Here is a 20,348-nt window from a genome sequence, read left to right as displayed (position 1 = left end):
CTACAATAGTCTTCATGCTAGACCACGCAGGACCCAGCTTATTAAATGGTGATTAATCATGATGAATTCATATGAAAACTGATTATTTGATGAAAAGTCTTAAAACAGCCTTGCTTGTTAAGAGTTGGCAACATTGTAAGGAAGGAAAAAGTACAGCAGGAAAAGGTTTCTTTCATACTGTTCCTGAGTCATTGTACACTGTTGTGGGCCGAGCCCCACCCAACTGTCTGACTTCCCATCATGGCAGACTTCCTGCTCCATGTTACATGGACAGTGTCATCTATCTAGTCTTTGATTTTGACCACCTTTGTTTCAATGCCATTCAAGGACTGACAGTGTTAACGTTAATGATACATGCCAGTATCAAAAAGAACTGGCGGACATCTGCTGGGATACATTGTCACTAGACTAACTTGTGCAAAATGCCCTGTATTTTGTCACATCGCATTTTATGTCTACATGTGTTCATTCTCACTGATGTTCTTTAATAGGTGTAGGGCCACAGGAGCGCAGACAGGTACAGTGTGGGCATAAAAATCACTTTTAAAATCAGCATTTTAAAATTGGCACTTTGTTTCACTGGGAGCCCACAAAGAGCTGTGAGCAAAGGGGTTATGTGGTCCCGGCAGGATAATACCGCCTGTCAATTTCATTTCAAACTCTATTTACAAGTGGAATTCATTATTTTTACTCTGACATAGATGAGTATCAATACCCATTCAGTATTCTTATGAGTATATTTGAGCTATTTGGAACATCCATTCGGTGTCACTGGGCAGATCAGACCAGGTCACATTTGCCTTTTACGCAAATGTGTTTTAGCATTCTACCATTTAATCTTACCATTTAATCTTTTGGGATCAGTTAAAAACGTTCCCAATTATTTCTAACTCGCATATTGTTATATCTTGTACATGTTATTATAGTTTGCATTACTTCCTGTTGACAATGGGATGCACGTGCATTGTAAAGCACACAGAAGAGGCGCTCGAGTCCTTTAACTATCCAAACTTCCGGTTTGTTCACTTGGAACTTCAGGCTTTTTTCCCCCTTCAGTGGAGGTGGAGGAAAACGAAGAGAATGTCCATGCTTTCGCCTGCAGTATCGAAGGAACGTTAAAGGATAAAAGGGGGCACGGTAACGTTTTTATATTATCGTCTTTTCTCGAATCTTGGAGAATAACACGTCTTTTCACAGCGATGACGTACACTTTTCACAGCAGGTGCATCTAATGTCTCGACTGCAACAATCGTTCTTGGAAAATGAAAACTATGAAAAATATTTGACGTATACAAAATGAGTTTAATATTCGCGCTTTTGAATGACTATATATAGAAAAGTATAATGCTTTAACTTCGTGGCGTCCTACGTTGTCATCGAACTTAACGTTTCATTTAAATATTTTAACCTGTTTCGTAATATAACTGTCTGGATTCTAACTAAAATGTGACATTTTCATTCTAAAACATGTTGTGGAATAACAACAATTTTGGTTTGTTCACTCTTTGGTCCAACTTGTGGGAGCTGCGCATGCCCAGTGCCCATGCTTCAGCTTGCCTTGCAGGTGTTTTTTTTTCTTAAGTCTTCTTCACTTAACCAGGAACAAGGACATTCTCTACCAGGCTTGACACATGTAGTGAACCGAAAAGCAGTTGAAGGGGAAGTTATTGTGTATGCTCCCCTTTTGTATGGAAAATAAAATAAGGCATAATATTTCAACCGAAAAGCTTGTTGTTGCCTTAAATGGCAACGTTGCTGAACTCCCACAAGCTGCTGTCTGTATCTTTAGAGGGTGGGGTCCCAGAAGGAAAAGTTCATGTTGTTTTGGCCTGTCCTATTTATTCCAAACCAGGGTTCTTTCTCAGTGCTCTTTTAAACCCTGCTTACATGCTGGTTTGCTTTTACTCACTTGTCATTTTAAGCAAGTTAGTCCAGAATGTTCTACCGGTGCATCCTGAATCCTGATCACCTGATACACATACCGAAGACGCCTCTAATTGTCAGAGGCGTTGTTGTTTTGATTGTCAAAAGCAATGATTGTGTAGTTTGCTGAGTCGCACATTTATTTAACCCAGCAAGAAAATGCTGAACGCTAAATAATGTTTTTATTTATTTATTTCATTTTTGCATGTTTTAACTTTCTACAGCTTGTCTTTTATTCTTTTCTTTTGCCATCACACTGACCGAATTGAAATCTTTGTTTGTTTTAGCTGAGCACCAACACTGGCAAAATGCCCGAGCAAGTTGACAATATCGACCTGGGCTTCCTCTCTAACACCGAGCGGGATTTGATCCTGGAGGTGCTAAGACGGGATGAGGAACTGAGGAAAGCTGAAGAGCAGCGCATTCGGTAAGAAGTTTGCGCTGTTTTCTCATGCTTGTACTGATTTGGCTCTACTCGATATGTCATAGTAGCTGTGTATTGTCCCCGATAACTGCAAAAACACACTGTAGTGAATGCATCAATCAGAACAGGACACGCTAGCAAACAACATCAATGGAGGAGAAGGAGGGTATCTGTGTTCACGGTGCTTGTCATGTTTTATCCAAGAGGAGACTGAGGGCAGAAAGAAAACAAGCGATGCAGCAAAATGGAGACTCAGGAGTGCAATATTAGCATCCAGAGCAACAAGAGAAGCTAACATTAGAATGTTGATTTATGTTTGCTGTCTATCCTAAAACGTTACCAGCTAGAAATAGTATTTTTCCAGTAGGAAAACCATCAACAGCAAGCACACAATGCAGTGGAAAAGAGGCATTATTAGTGGTAAACGTATCAAAGGTTAAGGTATGGAAGTTATCTTAGGTTTGGCATTTTATGATGACAACATTTTAACTGTACCGAGGTCATTGTGGGCGCTAAAAGCCTTGTTGAAGAACACAATTCTTTTATATGCTAGTCATTCATGACTCAGACATGTTTCCATTTTTCTGGAATGTGACATATTGACCTTTTACTGAACAGGCATGTTAATACCAACCGTGTTGGCTTTCTGAGTCTGAGTCAAGTCTGTTATATAACACTGTTATATCACAGTTATCGCACTGTTTCAAAAAGCTGTAAAAAAAAGAAATAAAAAAATAAACTGTATATTCCTGCATGTATTTTCATCTTTTTCTTTTCATCAAGACATTTCCTGGTAATGGCTGGCGTTTCCCTCCAGCTTACTTTCAACTTGATGTCTTTTCCTTACACAGGAAGCTGAAGGCAGAGCTGCTGGAAATTAAGAGGAAAGGGGCCAAACGTGGCAGCGGGAGATATAGTCAGAGGAGCTGTGGCCGATGCCAGACGCCTTTGAGTGCACTGGCCTTAAACAACATCCAATGCAGGCAGTGCCATCACCTTGTATGCAGCAAATGCAGAGCCAGTGTCCTCAACGGGGCATGGCTGTGCAGTGTGTGCGCCAAAGAGTCGTAAGAGAAATAATCAAAGGTTTATGTAAATGCTCTAATTGTAGCCGGGGCGAGGATTCACAGTATGAAATACAATTGTTAAATGAAACAGTAATTAATAGAAGAGAAGCTGCTTAGTAAGTACTGTTGCTTTCATAGGAACAGATCTTTTAACATGCTCAAGGATACTGTAGCAACATGGCTAAAGTTGTCTGTGAATGTGACAGGCTGAGCCCTGACTGTGTGTGTGCTGCTTATGTTGTTTTGGCTGACAGTAGCCCGTTAAAAAAAAAAAAGATTATTGATCGACCACCTCCTGTTCATTTTGACAGCATTGGTGTAGACGTTACACATGACTTTTATCGTTAATGATGCTGGCAGCAGTAACGCACTGCATGAGCTGTTAATGTTTTTTGACTTGGCGCTCATTAGAGAGCTGTGACTATATGAGAGACTGCAGTTATTGAATAGCGGCATTAATTGGAGCATTTACTATAATCACCACATTTAAAATACTTAGCAATTACATGATTTAAAACTGGCAGAAGATTTGATAGATTGATGACCCATGGCCAAATTACAGTATGCTTGCATAAGTACATGTTTGGCATCATGTAAGCGTCTAGTGTCTTCTTAGGGACCTAAGGAAGAGTACAGGAGACTGGTTCTACAATCTGAGGGTAAACCGATTCTCTACTTCGCCAGGACATGAGCTTGTAAGACGCACCCTTAGAAAGAGACCTGTGTGTGAGTATGGGAAGAGGAAGTGGGTACCATTGGTTTGACAAGGAATGTAAACAGCACAGCATGCCAAGAGAGACTGGAATACTGTGCTAGTTACACAATAAAAGGAGAAAATGCGTCACCACATTATTTTCTTCACTGTTGTGTTTTCTTTAAAGCAAAGAAGTATGTGACAATGGGAGACGTTCTACTGAAAAGTGAGGAGTTAAGCCAAGCTCCATCAGTGCCTGTTCCCGTCCACAGCCCCACTCCTGGCGCCCGTACCCCCACCCCAACCCATGCCTTCATCCCAGACCCAGACCCAGTTTTAGACACAGTCTCAGTTCCAGTGCCAGTCCCCGTCCCCAGACAGAGAATCCAAACCACTAGCAAAGCAACATCGGTGCAACGGTGCAACATTATTTTCCTCATATTTTTTGGTTTATTATATTTCTCTTTTCTAAAGCCATTTAATTTTTTCCCTCATAGTACTCCTAGTGCAAAATCGGAGTCAACCACTTCAGTGACATCTTTAGAAATAAAAGCATCTGAAGACATGTTAAAGCTGTCGTCACACAGTGACACAGAGTCTGCAGAAAACTGCAGCCTGAGCAGCAGCAAAACCGGCACGGAGTCGAGACATGTCACCCCTGACCTGCCCAGGTAAATATGCTGAGGTTGAGTATTAACTTCAAAATGACTGGAAAGACTAGATCGTGTCATGAATGTATTTCACACTGCTACTTATTTTGTCAGGAGAGAAACTACCCCACGTCTGTCCAGCCCAGCAGGATCCAGTGTTTCCAGTCTTACACTCCAAGTCATACCAGATGCTGTCAGCATTCATAGCTCAAGCTCAGAAGCTAACACAGTATGTTGTCTCGTAGTTCCCATCTCTCTATATACACATTTCATCATAATTTACCTGTAGGTGTCCTTATACAGTGAAGAAAATAAGTATTTGAACACCCTGCTATTTTGCTATTTCTCCCACTTAGAAATCATGGAGGGGTCTGAAATTTTCATCGTAGGTGCATGTCCACTGTGAGAGAGATAAACTAAAAAGAAAAATCCAGAAATCACAATGCATGATTTTTTAACAATTTATTTGTGTGATACAGCTGCAAATAAGTATTTGAACACCTGAGAAAATGAATGTTAATATTTGGTACAGTAGCCTTTGTTTGCTATTACAGAGGTCAAACGTTTCCTGTAGTTTTTCACCAGGTTTGCACACACTGCAGGAGGGATCTTGGCCCACTCCTCCACACAGATCTTCTCTAGATCAGTCAGGTTTCTGGGCTGTCGCTGAGAAACACGGAGTTTGAGCTCCCTCCAAAGATTTTCGATTGGGTTCAGGTCTGGAGACTGGCTGGGCCATGCTAGAACCTTGATATGCTTCTTACGGAGCCACTCCTTGGTTTTCCTGGCTGTGTGCTTCGGGTCGTTGTCGTGTTGGAAGACCCAGCCACGACCCATCTTCAATGCTCTGACAGAGGGAAGGAGGTTGTTCCCCAAAATCTCACAATACACGGCCCCAGTCATCCTCTCTTTAATGCAGTGCACTCGTCCTGTCCCATGTGCAGAAAAACACCCCCAAAGCATGATGCTACCACCCCCATGCTTCACAGTAGGGATGGTGTTCTTCGGATTGTACTCTTCATTCTTCTTCCTCCAAACACGCTTATTGGAATTATGACCAAAAAGTTCTATTTTGGTCTCATCTGACCATAAAACTTTCTCCCATGACTCCTCTGTATCATCCAAATGGTCATATGCAAACTTAAGACGGGCCTTGACATGTGCTGGTTTAAGCAGGGGAACCTTTCGTGCCATGCATGATTTCACATCATGACGTCTTAGTGTATTACCTACAGTAACCTTGGAAACGGTGGTCCCAGCTCTTTTCAGGTCATTGACCAAGTCCTGTCGTGTAGTTCTGGGCTGATTCCTCACCTTTCTTAGAATCATTGAGACCCCACGAGGTGATATCTTGCATGGGGCTCCACTCCGATTGAGATTGACCGTCATGTTTAGCTTCTTCCATTTTCTAATGATAGCTCCAACAGTGGACCTTTTTTCACCAAGCTGCTTGGTAATTGCTCCGTAGCCCTTTCCAGCCTTGTGGAGGTGTACAATTTTGTCTCTGGTGTCTTTGGACAGCTCTTTGGTCTTCGCCATGTTACAAGTTAAAGTCTTACTGATTGTATGGGGTGGACAGGTGTCTTTATGCAGCTAACGACCTCAAACAGGTGCATCTGATTCAGGATGATACATGGAGTGCAGGTGGACTTCTAATGGGCAGACTAACAGGTCTTTCAGGGTCAGAATTCTAGATGATACACAGGTGTTCAAATACTTATTTGCAGCTGTATCACACAAATAAATTGTTAAAAAATCATGCATTGTGATTTCTGGATTTTTCTTTTTAGTTTATCTCTCTCACAGTGGACATGCACCTCCGATGAAAATTTCAGACCCCTCCATGATTTCTAAGTGGGAGAAATAGCAAAATAGCAGGGTGTTCAAATACTTATTTTCTTCACTGTAGGTCCCAGAAATAAGGCAGATCTGTCCAAGCCCAGAGTTGGATGTGGACAAATTATTTAAGAAGAGTGTCAAACGTGTCCAAACTCCTCCCAGTAAGCCTCTTATTGACCTGTAAATGTTTCTCACAAACAAAAACAAAACAAAGAACCTTTGGTTGTAGCACATGACAACTTTACTGTGAATGGTTATTATAGAACGTCTCATGTTGGGGCCGGATGTTTGTGACCAACCTGAGTCCTGTGAGATCCGACCTGAGTCCTGTGAGATCCGACCTGAGTCCTGTGAGATCCGACCTGAGTCCTGTGAGATCCGACCTGAGTCCTGTGAGATCCGACCTGAGTCCTGTGAGATCCGACCTGACTCCTGTGAGATCCGACCTGACTCCTGTGAGATCCAAGAGGACATCAGTAGCCATTCTGCACAAGTCGAAGAGGCACAAGTAAGTCGAATAGTGACGTATTCTTAGGTGGCAACTTTTGCCCCTTTTATTTAATAAAAAATTTATATAACTTATTTCACACAGCTTTATAATTTTTCACTGGCAAAATCAGATCAGCTGGGTTTGTAAGCGTGCCAAGCCAAGACTACATGGGTGATAAAAAACGAAAAAAAAAATCTCAAGTCGCTCATTGGTCACAACATAGTAACATTCCAGTCACATGGCAAGAGATAACCAATGACGTTCCCGGGGCGGCCCTGCACATGGCACTGTATTAAGGCTTACAAAATTATTATTCATTTTAATTTTTTGTGTGTCGAATTAACTTATTTTTTATTATGCTAGGCCTACTGCCCAAGAGAGATTTTTTTTTCTGAACGACAAATCTTGACACACTTTAATCTTGGGAGATCTTGTGACACAAGCTTTTGGCGCCCCTTTAAATAACAAATGGTAATGATAATGGTTTAATTTAATTTGTACATGCATCAGGTTACAATTGAGTGCATCACATAATCAATTCACAGTACACAAGAAGCAAAGTTTATTAAATCCTACAATCCACCTGGTACTTTTACAATCAGTAACTGTTACATTATAATTTTTATTTTTATTTTGTATTTATTTATTTATTTATTGACACATACCGAAGTACGAGGTGATGACCAAATGACCAAATAATGACATAATGGGTACCAATATGTACCAATATATGTTTTTGTTCTTCTAGATCTTTCTTTATAATATAAGAAAACTTGAGTTAAAAAGTTATAACGTCTTTGCTACTTGCAAATGTGCGTCCTCTTTAATAACAATAGAGATGAGTGAAGATTGAGACTATGCTGCTTTGGTCCGGGGGCATGAGCACATGTAGCACTGCAACTACGTGTGTTGGTATCAGTGGCAGCCCTGACAGACTCACACTTTTCTTATAATCACCTGGGTGGAGTTACTTCTTTGTAATGGTAATGGTTTTATTTCATTTGAACATGCATCAGATTACAATTGAGTGCATCCCATAATCAGGCACAGTTCCACATGTCCAAAAGGAGTAGGAAGAAGCAAAGCTTATTAAATCATACCCCTCCATCTGGTACTTATACAATCAGTAACTGTTACATTTGTTCACTTCCTGCTTTCTATAACACATAATACTTAATAATACCATAATACTTCTTCAAATGATTAAACAGATGTTTTGTGTTGTATCGACATGTTGGGTCATTCCGTTTACCTTTCTGGCAGCCTACCAACATAAGTAGACTCTGATGTGTGGCTGTTGTCACAGACACATTCACAGTGTTTGGTCAAGCAAATATGCTCACCGCTCATCACTGGAACCAACCTGAAATGTATTGTGGTCACCCTTCACGATCATACAGTATAATTGGCCAACACAACAAGACAGCCTCCACTTGTCTTCAGCAGATCCTCGGTCACTTGAAGGGGCAGGGGCAGCAGTCTGAATAGGGAAGTCCAGGCTTCCGGACTGTCAAGTAGAAATGCTTCTACGTACTGTATATCTGTCTTGGCTCTCTTCAGCTCCTCTTTGAACATTCTAACTGTTTTGACTATACTATAGGTGCCAGACATAAAGCAGGTCTCTCCGAGCCCCGTGTTGGATGTTGAGCAAATCTTCAAAAGGAGTGTCAGACGCATTCAAAATTCTCCTGGTAAGTATCTCCATTGTTCTGATCCATATTTTTTACTCTAGATATGCTTTATGCTCTATGTGTTCATGACAGATCACCTATCCACACTGGATCTTCGTGACGCACAGGATACATTGGAGGTACCATTTGGAAACAGGAGCCATTCTGTACCAGCTTTAGTTGTGCATGTGAGTTGAATCATTGAACTCCTTCTTGTTGCTGCATTTGTGTCCTGTCAGTAATTATTGTCATTTGACAGGAAGATGAAGAGGAGGATATTGACAGCTTGGTTAACTTCCACAGGAGGACAATGGCTTCCAGCTCTGCAAGCTCACAGGTTCATTTTGTCTGTTTACTTTATGATCTATTTTCATTTTTGATTATTGATTCTTTAGGAGCTGATGCCTCTCGGGCACGTCTGTCCAAGTCCAACCTGCCAGTCAATATTTGGTGTGTAACTTAAAGCAAGAACAAGAATTTCCTTACAAAACCAACATATTTTGCAGAGCACACACGGCAGCCTGATGAGCATTTACAGTGAGTCGGGAGACCATGACAGCGTGGAGGTGAGCGGGGAGGTGGTCTTCTCTATGATCTATGACGAATCCACCCAGAACCTCCAGGTCTTCATTAAGGAATGCCATGGCCTGGCCTATGGAGATAACCTACGGCAGCTTTCCAATCCGTAAATATTACATTTTCTTGTACAAGTGCAATAATCAGGAGACCTCACAGAAAAAACACAGTTTTTGTTCAAGCATTGATGATGTTATGTATTTATGTATACACTACCCTCTATACTGGGGATGTCCAAACCTTTTTCTACCAAGGGCCTCAATTTTAATGGTTGAATTTATTTGGAACATGCATGCATGTTACTTTGGGAAACATCACATAGTACAATTCACAGTTCCACATGTCCATTTCACATCAATTACAATTACCTGTACCTACTGTGTATTCACAACAACATCCTAAGGGTGACTGATTATGCTGCACAGGAAATTGAATGTCAACAAATGTCTCACGGCGTTTCATTTGTTGTTGTTATACAGCTACGTCAAATGTTATCTCCTCCCCGACAAATCTCGCATGAGCAAAAGGAAGACCACCATCAAGAGGCACACCTGCAACCCTGTCTACAACGAAACATTCAAGGTAATGAAAGTTTGAGCCGGCTGGTAAGCAAGCAATCACCACACCTACACAGCTTTAGGATTGCTATTGACTTTACTAATTACAGTAGCTCTTGTCAATGTTGACTCTGGTCCCGGCTTCCAGTGGAGTCAGGTTAAAAGAGGCAACTTAAGAAAGCCGCAGGGAAGGACATTGGCCGGATATATCGCTCGACAGTTTTCCTGATGGATAATGTTGACTCATGCTATTGAATGCCCCTGAGCACCACATCCTTAAAGTTGGAAACATCAGTGTATAAACATTAAATCTTACCATTTTCTCCTCTCCATCTTCCTGACCAGTACTCCATTCGCCGTCCTCAGCTGTTCACTCGGTCCATGCTCATATCGGTGTGGCACCACGGCCGCTTCAGTCGCAACCCTTTCCTGGGAGAGGTGGAGATTGCTCTGGACTGCTTCGACCTGGAGTCCTTGCATGAGGAATGCATGCCGCTTATGACTAGGGTACACATTCAGGACTGGGGACTTAAAGTTGACCTCATTATTTTAATGCTTTGGCTTATATATGACAATGGTCACGGAGATGACATAGAAAACAGCAGAATGGAATTACCATATTCACCCAAATATAATTAGTTTTCCCCATAAATAGTCTGGACCCCAAATGCAGGAAGACCTGACATTCATACATGTAAACCAACAGGTGGTTCTCCCCAAGGGAGTTTTACTCCCTGTCACTGCCAATTCTCATACAGTGGAGATCAGTGAAGCTTCCGTCAGTCAGGCAAGAAATATGATATCCCTTTTTTGTTGCAATCAACCAGTTATTTTTTTCACTCATACTGAAAACACAAGATTGGGGAAAAAAAGATTCAATTTTCTCTTTAAAAAAACGGGTCTTGGAAAAAGACGAGTCGTTTTATATTCTGCGTCTTCTGATATTTGGGTTATTATGATAATTGATTCGAGTCAAACGCAAAAACTTTATTACATACATATAGTTTAAGTAGCATTTTGGAACTTTTGACTGTCGCACCAGTGTAACAAACATTTTTGGGGATGCATGGCGTATCGTGGCGTGTTAAAAAAAAAAAAGATTGCTGGGCTGCCTGTCGGCTGCCTTGTACTGTTTAAAAAAACATTCTTAACTGTCCTACAAGTGCAAAAATAATTGAACCACTACAGTAAATGGTTGCAGATGAAGGGTAATTATGCCACAACTACTTTGCAAGTTCCATTACCGGTTCTATGGTTATCGATACTTGGATGAATGAGGAACTCGGTTTTTATGGTCTAGAAAATGACTGCAATAAATGTATTTTCTAATATCATGCTTTCTTTCACTTCAAGGCTCCTTGCTCTGTACCAGCCTCAGCCTTCACTGAATTCAAAGGAGAGTTAGTGGTCTCCTTGAAGTACATCACACCTAAAGCCCCAATAACACAAAAGAGCAAAGGTAAGGCTATGAAGACGTGAGACGTGATGCTATGACGCTATGAAGATGTGAATGCTGGACAATGTTTGCAGCACTACATTTCTGTCCACCGTCTAGGCAAAAAGCCAGTGGCTGTGGAAGGTGGGGAGCTGCACATCCTAATTAAAGAGGCAAGGAACTTGATGGCCATGAAAGGAGGAGGAGGCACATCCGATAGCTTTGTAAAAGGGTGAGCCAGAAATGAAGCTGCAAAGGTTTCCTCCTGTGAGAACTTTTGAACTTCATGTTGAACTTTTTTACGGCGCTGCTACAGGTACTTGTACCCGTCCAAGTCAAAGACCACCAAGAGGAAGACACCAGTGGTGAAAAAGAACCTGAATCCTCACTATGGCCACACGTTTGTATACAAGGAGCTATCGCTGGAGCAGCTGAAGACCATGTGTCTGGAACTGACCCTGTGGGACAAAGAGCCCATGTTGAGCAATGAATTCCTTGGAGGAGTACGCCTCAGCTCTGGCAAAGGTAAAAGACTGTGTGAGAGTGATTGACGGATTGTGTCTGACACAAGTCTTGTCGCGTACCAAAACAAAGTATTGTAGAAATTATATTTAGAAAACACAAACATGCTACAAAAAGCTCAGAACATGAAGTCGGGATCATGACTCCATGATCTTGCAGAACTGCAACCATACGTTTCTGCAGTGACGCTAATAACTGTTAATTAATATTGATAAAATCATCTGGAATGGTCAAGAAAGCAATGGTCTCCCAGACGTCATGAAGATTCTTTGGTTTCATCTTCCAAGCCTCCTCCTTCATCTAACCCCAAACACGCTCAGTTATGTTCGTCCCTGGTGACTGGCCAGCCAATCCTGGAACATCTTGGCCTTCTTCACTGTCAGGAACTTTGATGTGGAGCCTGAAGTGTGAGACGGAGTGCCAATTTGGGGTTAGATGAAGGAGGTTTGGAAGATGAAAACTTTAATGAGGTCTGGGAGTCGTGTCAGACTGTTTTCTTTGCCATTTCAGATGATTTCATCCATCAGTTATTGAGTCATTGCTGACGTACGGACGGAGTCCTCCAAGCTCATGGAAGTCATACACAATATTAGTTGTTCTTACCAAGGCACCCTGACTTTATGTTCTGATGTTTTTGGAACATCTTTCAAAGGAAAATACAACTTCTACAGTACCCATTCATTTGATATGTGACAACACTTTAAATGATGAAAGTCCATGAATCATACTTAATTTTGCAATGAGAGCATAATCATATGAGCTATTTGTGAATCCAAATGAGCAACTAAAAGTCAAGTTATCTTTTATTGTTCCTACAGCTTGGATAAGTGACAAGACTTTAGTGAAGTCAGGCACGGTGTATACCCATTACAGCAGGTGTCCAAAGTGCCAATAAGTTATGTTACATGAATAATGGCAAAATATCATTGAAATACATTCATAAGAAAATATACAGGAAAATTTAAAAACGAAATGAGAAACACAGCTGGAATTTTATGAGATTAAAGTCAAAACATAGTAACATTTTGTAAATATCAAGTAATGATGTCATTTTAGTGGAGTAGAATTGAAACATAAAGGGAAAATATTTTTTAAGTCAGAATATGATGAGAAACAAACTGGGAACTGATTATGGGATGCACTCAATTGTAATCTGATGCATGTTCAAATGAAATAAAACCATTATCATTACCATATCATCCCTAAAGCCACCTATTGGTGGTGCCTGTGATCCACACGTGATGATGAACAGGATCAATTAAGTGTTGCACTGTTCATGCGATAACTCATTCAAGCGCACTACGTAACGCCGAGTGTGGCTTTCAGACATCGAAACGAATCAGAGGACAGAAAAATACTGACTTTACTGTAAGCCTGCTAGCTGGCCCTGTGATTCGCCTGCATTAGATTGGCATGGCAACATGTAGAAGATGAAATCTGACATACACGCAAATGAAAAAAATCAACTGATGAGAATGAAATTAACATAATTCATAAAATAAATACTAGAATTGAGTCAGTGTTAAGGCCAGCAGAGAAGGCTGTGCAGGCCCCGATTGCCTGCAGTGATTACAGGTAACCTATTATGCGAGACTAGAGCTTGTTATGAGCTTCAATGGTGAAAATCAATGTTTCCATGGCAGCAAATGTAACCATCTGTGCCCTCCTCTGCACATCAGGCACTGTCAAAATGGGAAACGATGAAGTGGAAATGGATTCGGTTGGAGAAGAAGTGAGTCTGTGGCAGAAAATGATGCAGTACCCTGACTCCTGGGCAGAGGGCAGTCTCCCCTTGCGCGCCACCATGAAGAAAAAGAAGACAAAATGAGGACATCCCTCTTGAACAAGCATGTGGATCTTTCAGGGGGTAAAGTCTTGGCGTCTGAAATAATAGGATTGTGTTTTCTATGATTATTTTGCAACACTATGGGACCACAAACTCGGCTTTCCTCTTTGATATGACAATACACAAAGCTGGAGTTGTCACATGTTTCTTATGAAAATGTACCAAAGAAATACTCCACTCTGGATTTTTGAAATGATACGGACACTTTTGTTTTTGAAGTTCACAAGCCCACGGCACAGAAATGGCCATCATCATGTCCAGCTGGGTTCAGTTTGCTATGTTACAATACACCGAATCAATTCCTATAAATACCTTTTTATATAGCCATTACTGATTTTTGCCAATTTTACATCAAATATTTGTTTATGAACATGTTTTGTTGATTCAGATTAGATTTTAACTAGTATTTTTGTCTCAAAGTTGCCTTGATGATCCTTTTCAGCCAATAAATATTGACAAAACACGCAATATAATTGACTATTGGATCTGTTTTTACAGCCTTTCAGTCATTTGGCACTTTTACTCTTTGTTTCATTCACATTAACATCAAGTGTAGGACTGATTAGATGCTTCTCTACTTTGTACTGCAGCCTCTCAACTGATGATACATAAAGCACGTTATTAGCATAAACTCCTTAAGTTCCTTCTGACATGCGGCCACCCCGCTCCGTTTCCTCCTCATCATGTGACCCGATGAGATACTCGCTCTTTAATTAGTCACAGAGGTCTCTGTGGCGCTCCAGGCTCTCTCTCTCTTCCTCATCCAGCTCAAAGCTGTCAATGTAGGAGAAGAGCTCCTCCGACGCCATCGGGGTAATGAAGCGCTCTCGATCCAGCCCCAGCTTGTCCACCAGCACCATGCTGAAGTAAGACCTGGAGATTCGGAATGTTTGCCTGCAGGGGGAGAAAATCATTAAAAATCAAATGAAATCTTGCACTGACTCAGCTGTGGGAAGACATGAGTAGACGCATTTTCCAGTGTGGAAAAGTGAGCTGGGCCCCTCACACAAATTGCACCGTGTGGTGGAAAATCTATATATTCTCTCACAGAGATGAATAAGTGTCTTGTATTTATGTCTGGTGGGAGTCTGTTTAGACACATGAGAACATTCATGTGGATTTTATTTGCTTATAAAGTAAAAAGCTTATGCTTTTTTTAAGAGAAAACAATCCATTTGAACCTTTTTTCTACAATACAATAAAAGGGAAGAATCCCAGACTTTACCGTAACTCATCCACAACCTGCGAGGTCAGATTGTTTTCCTTGATGCGGCCCGTCTCATGAGGCGGCGAGCCCACCAGCTCGATGAGCGTCACGTGTCGCAGTTCCAATCCACAGTCTGTTTTCTGTTACAGACACACTTTAAGGTCCCCTTGTACGTTTTCAACAACATCATCAAATATTTGTGTTGCCCCCACTTGTATCATGACATTCTGCAGCTCGTAGTCCGGGTCGCTCGTGTTGGGAGCCGACAGGATGAGAAGCCGCCTCTTTTGGAAGAACTGAGCCAGTAGAGCTGACGCCGTTTTCACGTCCGACTTGATCTCCATGGCTACACTCAAAAACCAAAAGGATCAAATCAAGTCCCGCCATCAATGAAATGCAACATGCTGCTCTTTGATCATTGGATAGAAATTTGACTTCCATGTTAGAATTCATCTCCAGAATCCATCCACTTTCTATGCCTTTCGGGTCACAGGTAAGCTGGAGCCTATCCCAGGAGGCGAGGTACAGCCCGGACTGGTCGCCAGAGATGCCCAAGCGGAGAATCGAACCCACATCTTCCCGATCTCCTGACTGTGTGGCCAACATGCTCACCACTCGGCCACCGAGAAAAAGCGATTGGCCCCTAAACCTAAGAACTGATTGGACCACCTGAGCAGCAACACGTGGAATCAGGTGTGTGATAACTCATCTTTGCATAGTTGTTATAATTCCGTCACAGTGGAGGGTTTTCCAGCACAGACCGGATTTTTAAGGTCATACCACAGCATCTCAATAGGATTCAGGTGAGGGTCACTCTTCATTTTGTTTTTCTTTTGGATCATTGTCCTGCTGCAAAACCCAAGTTGGTTTCAGCTTGAGGTCACCAACAGATGGCCAGACATTCTCTTCTCCTTCAGGATTTTTTGGATTTTTTTTTCCATTTATCACAGCAAGTCTTCCAGGCCCTGAAGCAGCAAAACAGCCCCAGACCATCATGCTGATTTTTCTTTTTCTCAAATGTGGCATTACTTTTACGCCAGATGTAATGGGACACACACCCTCCAAAAAGTTCCACTTTTGTCTCGTCCGGGTCTTCCCTAAGGTCGCAAAATTGAGACGAGCCTTAATGTTCATGGACGCTGACAACTTGACACTGACTGACTGAACAGGCCTGCAGTTTATGGGATGTTGTTGCGGGGTCTTTTGTGACCCGTTTTGAATGCGTTGTCGCTGCATTCTTGAGGAAATGTTGTCTGGCCGGCCACTCATGAGAAGGTGAACCACCGTTCCATGTTTTCACCATTTGTGAATAATGGCCCTCACTGTGTTTGGCTGGCGTCCCAAAGCTTTAGAACCTTTTCCAGACTGATATAGGTCTCCATTAATCTCAGCTACTTATGTCATAACGGGGGGCAATCACTTTTTCACACTTGGATTATTTTTTTCTACCTTCATAATAAAAGTTTCATTCAAAAACGACATTTAGTGTTCAGTCGTGTTGTCATTGATGAATATCTAAGCTTGGTTGATCTGAAACATTCAAGTGTGATGTAAATACAAAACAAATACAAAACAACAAGAAATCAGGAGTGACATTTCTAACTCTGGTTTGATTCCTGACGGCAGATTACACGCCGTCCTGCTTGTGATGCCACTCTATTTATTCACGGTTGTGCGCGTACTTGCAACATACGAGAGCTGCAACAATTAAATGATTGTTGATGAACTAATTATCTGCTTTCAGCTTATACTCACGAACGCACTCGGCGGGGTCGTCGCTCCAGTTGCGGTCAAACTGGCACACTCGACCAGACACGCCCCTCCGCTCATACCCGGCATCGCAGTGGTACTCGCACGTGGAGCCATAGTTGGTGATGTCGGAGGAGCAGGCCAGGGAGCCGTGCAAAGGCGGGAGCAGGGCGGGGCATCTCTTCACTGGAATAAAGGAACATGGTGGTGCATTTAACCATGTGGATGTAACATGTATGTTTGTCATCAAACGGGACACGCTTATTTCATTGACTTTTTCTCTCAAGAAACTGTACAGGGAACCAGTATCACGCTGAAAGCCAAGCAGGGCTGCAGTGTTGTTGATGCACAGGTTGTCACACTGGTTGTCATTGCTGCACATTACTGGGGCAGCTGCTGGAGTGAAGTGTGATGCAATACTTCATCCTTGGGGTATTTTAGGACACAGAGTAACTGTTTTCATGTGCAAAAAATGCATTGAAGGCTTAAGTGCGTCATGCTCACCCTCAACCCGGATAATAAACTTGCATGCGGCTCTGTTCCTGGCTTGGTCGTAGACTTTGTAGCGGATGATGTTGGCTCCCTCGTTGAAATCCGTGCCTGGCTGCTGACCCACTAAAATCACACTACAAGGAGACACACCCCGTCAATGCATCATCAAAATAGAAAAGGCTTGTAAAGTGAAACGGGGACATACTCGAGTACTTTATCAGCTGTGTCTGTGGCCACCGGGGTGTCCCAGCTCACCCTGGCAGTCAGTTTTCCAGGATCTGCAAACTTGATTCTGGATCGCGGACACCTGATTTTTGGAGGTTCGGTGTCTGAAATCAGGGAAAGAAATGTTTACTTTAGTGAAACTGAAACCATTGAGAGAAAAAAACCCACATCAAATGCAAAGCAGATGGACGGAGGGAAGGTCAACTTGAAGTCAACACATTCGCCATTCAGTGAAACTGCCATCACTCAGTCACCGTGAGGTTTTGATGTCTCTTTTGGACAGCACCTGAACAAACCGGCTGCGCCCCGCTCCAAGCCCCCCCATGCTGACAGGTGCGTGAGTGTTCCCCTTCTATGCGGTGGCCGGGGGAGCAGGTGAAGTCGCATCTGGAGTCCACCACAAAGCCCTGAGTGCAGGTGTACTTGCCATACGGGATGAGGGGCAAGACGTGGCAACGCATCTCTGCCAAAACATCAAGCTGGTGATGATCCCGGTACCGCGATACCCGACCGTCATCGACCACTCACTGCGACAGAAGGAAGTCCCGGACCAGCGGCGGTTGGCCATGCATTGGATGGAGCTGCTGCCGATCAGTCGGTACCCTCGGTCGCAGCGCATGTCGCAGCGGGTGCCTTGGGTGGTCCGGTAAGCTCGGCCTCGAGGGGAGTGGCAGGTCGCCTCCCCATTGGTCAGACGAAGAGAGTGGCACCAGTGGAGGTCTGGTGGCGAATAAGTAGCAGCTATATGTTGTACCGCTCAAAAGTTAGGAAAATACTTTGTCATGCAGTCTGCAAACTTTGTATTCCTAGTATGTGGTCTGTGTGTGGTCACTTGTTTTACCAAATACACTTAACATAAAACATGTATTATTTTACCTGCTCACTCAAGGGGGTTTTGTGCCAAATACTTCAAATACAAATTAACCTAATTAAAATTCCACACTGATTCAATTGTGAGAAAAAAATTTGAAATAACTAGATTTGATCTACGTTCATTGGCAGTATTTTTATTATTTCCTGGTGCTATATACAGCAACTAACTAATTGCGTGGCCCACCCAAAATGCTTACTCCATCCACTTCATCCTCTCCTGATAAGGTTCACCACTGCCATTTGTGGGTAATGACTCTCACTGTGGTCTGCTAGAGGCCCAATGCTTTAGAAATGGCTTTATAACCTTTTATAACCAGATTGATCCATCTCTTCATTTCGGCTAAGTTATGTTTAAAAAAGCCCCATGTACTGTAGGTTTGGACTTTTTTCTCCTTTAATAATAAAAGGTTTCATTTTAAAACTGCATGTTTTCATTTACACTTTTTCACACCACTATATTTCTGTTTTTTTGTTGTAATTAGTACACCATGTTAATCATTAAAAATAACTAATTACAAAATGTTATAATGTGAAGTACTATATTGCAGTGTTTTTCAACCTTTTTGAGCCATGGTACGTTTTTTACATGGGAAAATCCTGCAGCACACCACTAAACACCTCACGTGCACCACTAAGTCTATTGGAGGAACGAGGCAATCGGCTGCGTGTTGCCACACGGACCAATATTATATTGCTCTGCCAGTCTTTACACCATGGACACGCGACAATTACATCATATTTGCATAAAATAATGAATGTTAATAAAAAAAAATATTGGATAATTACTCACGGTTGAAAATCACTGCTATGTTGTATAATGTATTGCATCATTTCCCATACATACTGTCGTAGTCTAGGTGAGTGGTGTCCTCCTCTTCCTCCGCTATGTCGCTGTAGCCGTCATGGTCTGTGGTCCCACTCACTGCTGGAACCATTTCCAAAAAAAACATGAAACAGCCACCAACCATAACCTTACAAGGGGCAGTGCGGTTCATCGAGACTTTAAAGTGACATTTTTTGGTAGACTGGTAGATATGACTCTTAGCCACACAACAACAACATTCCAGCCTCAACACACCTGGATTGGCTATCAGAGATGCGCTTGATAGGAAGCAGCATAGAAAAGCCTTTTCCCATATGCGGACACGTGGATTCAAGTAGATTTTTTACACGACATTAACACAATATCATATATACAACTGAGACAAATATCACAATAAGCCAAGTATTACAATCACTATGCCCAAAAACATCATTCTGGGTAAAACGGACCAGAGATTTTCACAGACACTCCAAAAGTTTGTATCAAGTTATGTTAAAACTGCTTCCGGGCATACAAGGAAGGCTTTGACAATCGGACACAAAGGTACACTTCCTCGGTATGATTAACTGGAATCAAAAGTCTTGGTAGGCACATTCAGAAGAAACACAAGAAAGACAGCAGTTGTTGTCTCTTTAAATATTTGCCACATTTATATCTAATGCAGATGTTAAGAAGGTGCCTAAAAACTGCAGCCACGAGAATTAGTCATGTTTGTGTTGCATAAATAGACCGTGATGCCTTTCTAATAAGTGAATTTATACCAGTCAAAAGTTTAGACACACAAAGTGTTTACTGATTTGGTTTACTGGTTACATGAGTTCATCTTATCATCCACGGAGGTTCACTTACTCACCTGTGAGATATAACAACATGGACAAAAAGACCAGCAGGCTCCTCCGCTTCATGGTAGTCCACAAAGGATGACACGACTGCCGCTGTTGCGAGGAAGAGAAAGTTCTGCGCAGGTTCGCGTTGACTTCCCACGTCCGAATCCAACAAGGACACGCAGTCCGCAAAACCTTTCCAAATGTCAATTCAAATACTTTTCAAAAGTCCCAATCGCTTGTTTGCCATGGGGAGCGGGTTTTGGTCTTGTCTCTGCAGCTCCCCGCCGAGGGTTCTCGTAAATGTGGTGCGAACGTATGTCCGCTGGAGGGCGCTGTTGTCTGTGTCCATATATGGGGGATTTTTTAATGACGCGACACGTCTTGAATCATAGCCAATGGAGCGGTAAAGTGTTATTTTATTGTTTAATGTTGACATAAATTATCAATTTACCACAGTGA

At 42.2% G+C, this 20,348-nt stretch overlaps 2 protein-coding genes across 4 annotated transcripts; one reads left to right on the top strand and one right to left on the bottom strand.

Moving 5' to 3' along the window:
• Positions 1-968: 968 nt before the first annotated feature.
• Positions 969-14,178, top strand: sytl4 (synaptotagmin-like 4). The gene is made up of 19 exons (XM_058075300.1): positions 969-1,137; positions 2,211-2,350; positions 3,199-3,414; positions 4,031-4,140; positions 4,296-4,527; positions 4,606-4,779; positions 4,873-4,987; positions 6,668-6,758; positions 6,861-7,105; positions 8,688-8,778; positions 8,851-8,945; positions 9,017-9,094; positions 9,264-9,442; positions 9,813-9,915; positions 10,236-10,397; positions 11,244-11,349; positions 11,446-11,557; positions 11,642-11,850; positions 13,527-14,178. Exons 2-19 carry the CDS (start codon positions 2,232-2,234, stop codon positions 13,673-13,675), a joined length of 2,586 nt encoding a protein of 861 aa, XP_057931283.1. The 5' UTR covers positions 969-1,137; positions 2,211-2,231; the 3' UTR covers positions 13,676-14,178.
• On the bottom strand, positions 12,641-20,285 carry srpx2 (sushi-repeat containing protein X-linked 2). Of its 3 annotated transcripts, none has more exons than XM_058075302.1 (10): positions 19,916-20,285; positions 19,084-19,161; positions 17,895-18,086; positions 17,653-17,829; positions 17,347-17,470; positions 17,154-17,275; positions 16,656-16,835; positions 15,113-15,246; positions 14,919-15,040; positions 12,641-14,587 (listed from the first exon to the last, which is right to left on the bottom strand). In XM_058075302.1, the coding sequence occupies exons 1-10, from the start codon at positions 19,965-19,967 to the stop codon at positions 14,407-14,409; spliced, it is 1,362 nt and encodes a 453-aa protein (XP_057931285.1). In that variant the 5' UTR covers positions 19,968-20,285; the 3' UTR covers positions 12,641-14,406. The 3 variants fall into 3 exon arrangements, with proteins under 3 accessions (XP_057931285.1, XP_057931284.1, XP_057931286.1); XM_058075301.1 differs by having other exon boundaries at positions 19,084-19,164; positions 19,916-20,283; XM_058075303.1 differs by lacking the exon at positions 17,653-17,829 and having other exon boundaries at positions 19,084-19,164; positions 19,916-20,283.
• Between the last annotated feature and the right edge of the window lie 63 nt (positions 20,286-20,348).

Source organism: Doryrhamphus excisus, chromosome 6 (assembly GCF_030265055.1).
Source record: "Doryrhamphus excisus isolate RoL2022-K1 chromosome 6, RoL_Dexc_1.0, whole genome shotgun sequence".
NCBI classification, from domain to species: Eukaryota; Metazoa; Chordata; class Actinopteri; order Syngnathiformes; family Syngnathidae; genus Doryrhamphus; species Doryrhamphus excisus.
The sequence above is the reverse complement of the archived record's forward strand: the minus strand, read 5'-3'. Positions and strand labels throughout refer to the sequence as shown.

Excerpts from the sequence above, each read along its gene's own strand:
- srpx2 (XM_058075301.1), bottom strand. The coding sequence starts at position 19,967 with ATGAAGCGGAGGAGCCTGCTGGTCTTTTTGTCCATGTTGTTATATCTC. Across the intron at positions 16,836-17,153 it reads GTTTATTATCCGGGTTGAGG|TGAAGAGATGCCCCGCCCTG; the intron begins GTGAGCATGACG and ends CCTTTATTCCAG. Across the intron at positions 15,247-16,655 it reads CGACCCCGCCGAGTGCGTTC|CCATGGAGATCAAGTCGGAC; the intron begins GTGAGTATAAGC and ends TTTTGAGTGTAG.
- sytl4 (XM_058075300.1), top strand. The coding sequence starts at position 2,232 with ATGCCCGAGCAAGTTGACAATATCGACCTGGGCTTCCTCTCTAACACC. Across the intron at positions 4,780-4,872 it reads GTCACCCCTGACCTGCCCAG|GAGAGAAACTACCCCACGTC; the intron begins GTAAATATGCTG and ends TTATTTTGTCAG. Across the intron at positions 10,398-11,243 it reads GCATGCCGCTTATGACTAGG|GCTCCTTGCTCTGTACCAGC; the intron begins GTACACATTCAG and ends TTTCACTTCAAG.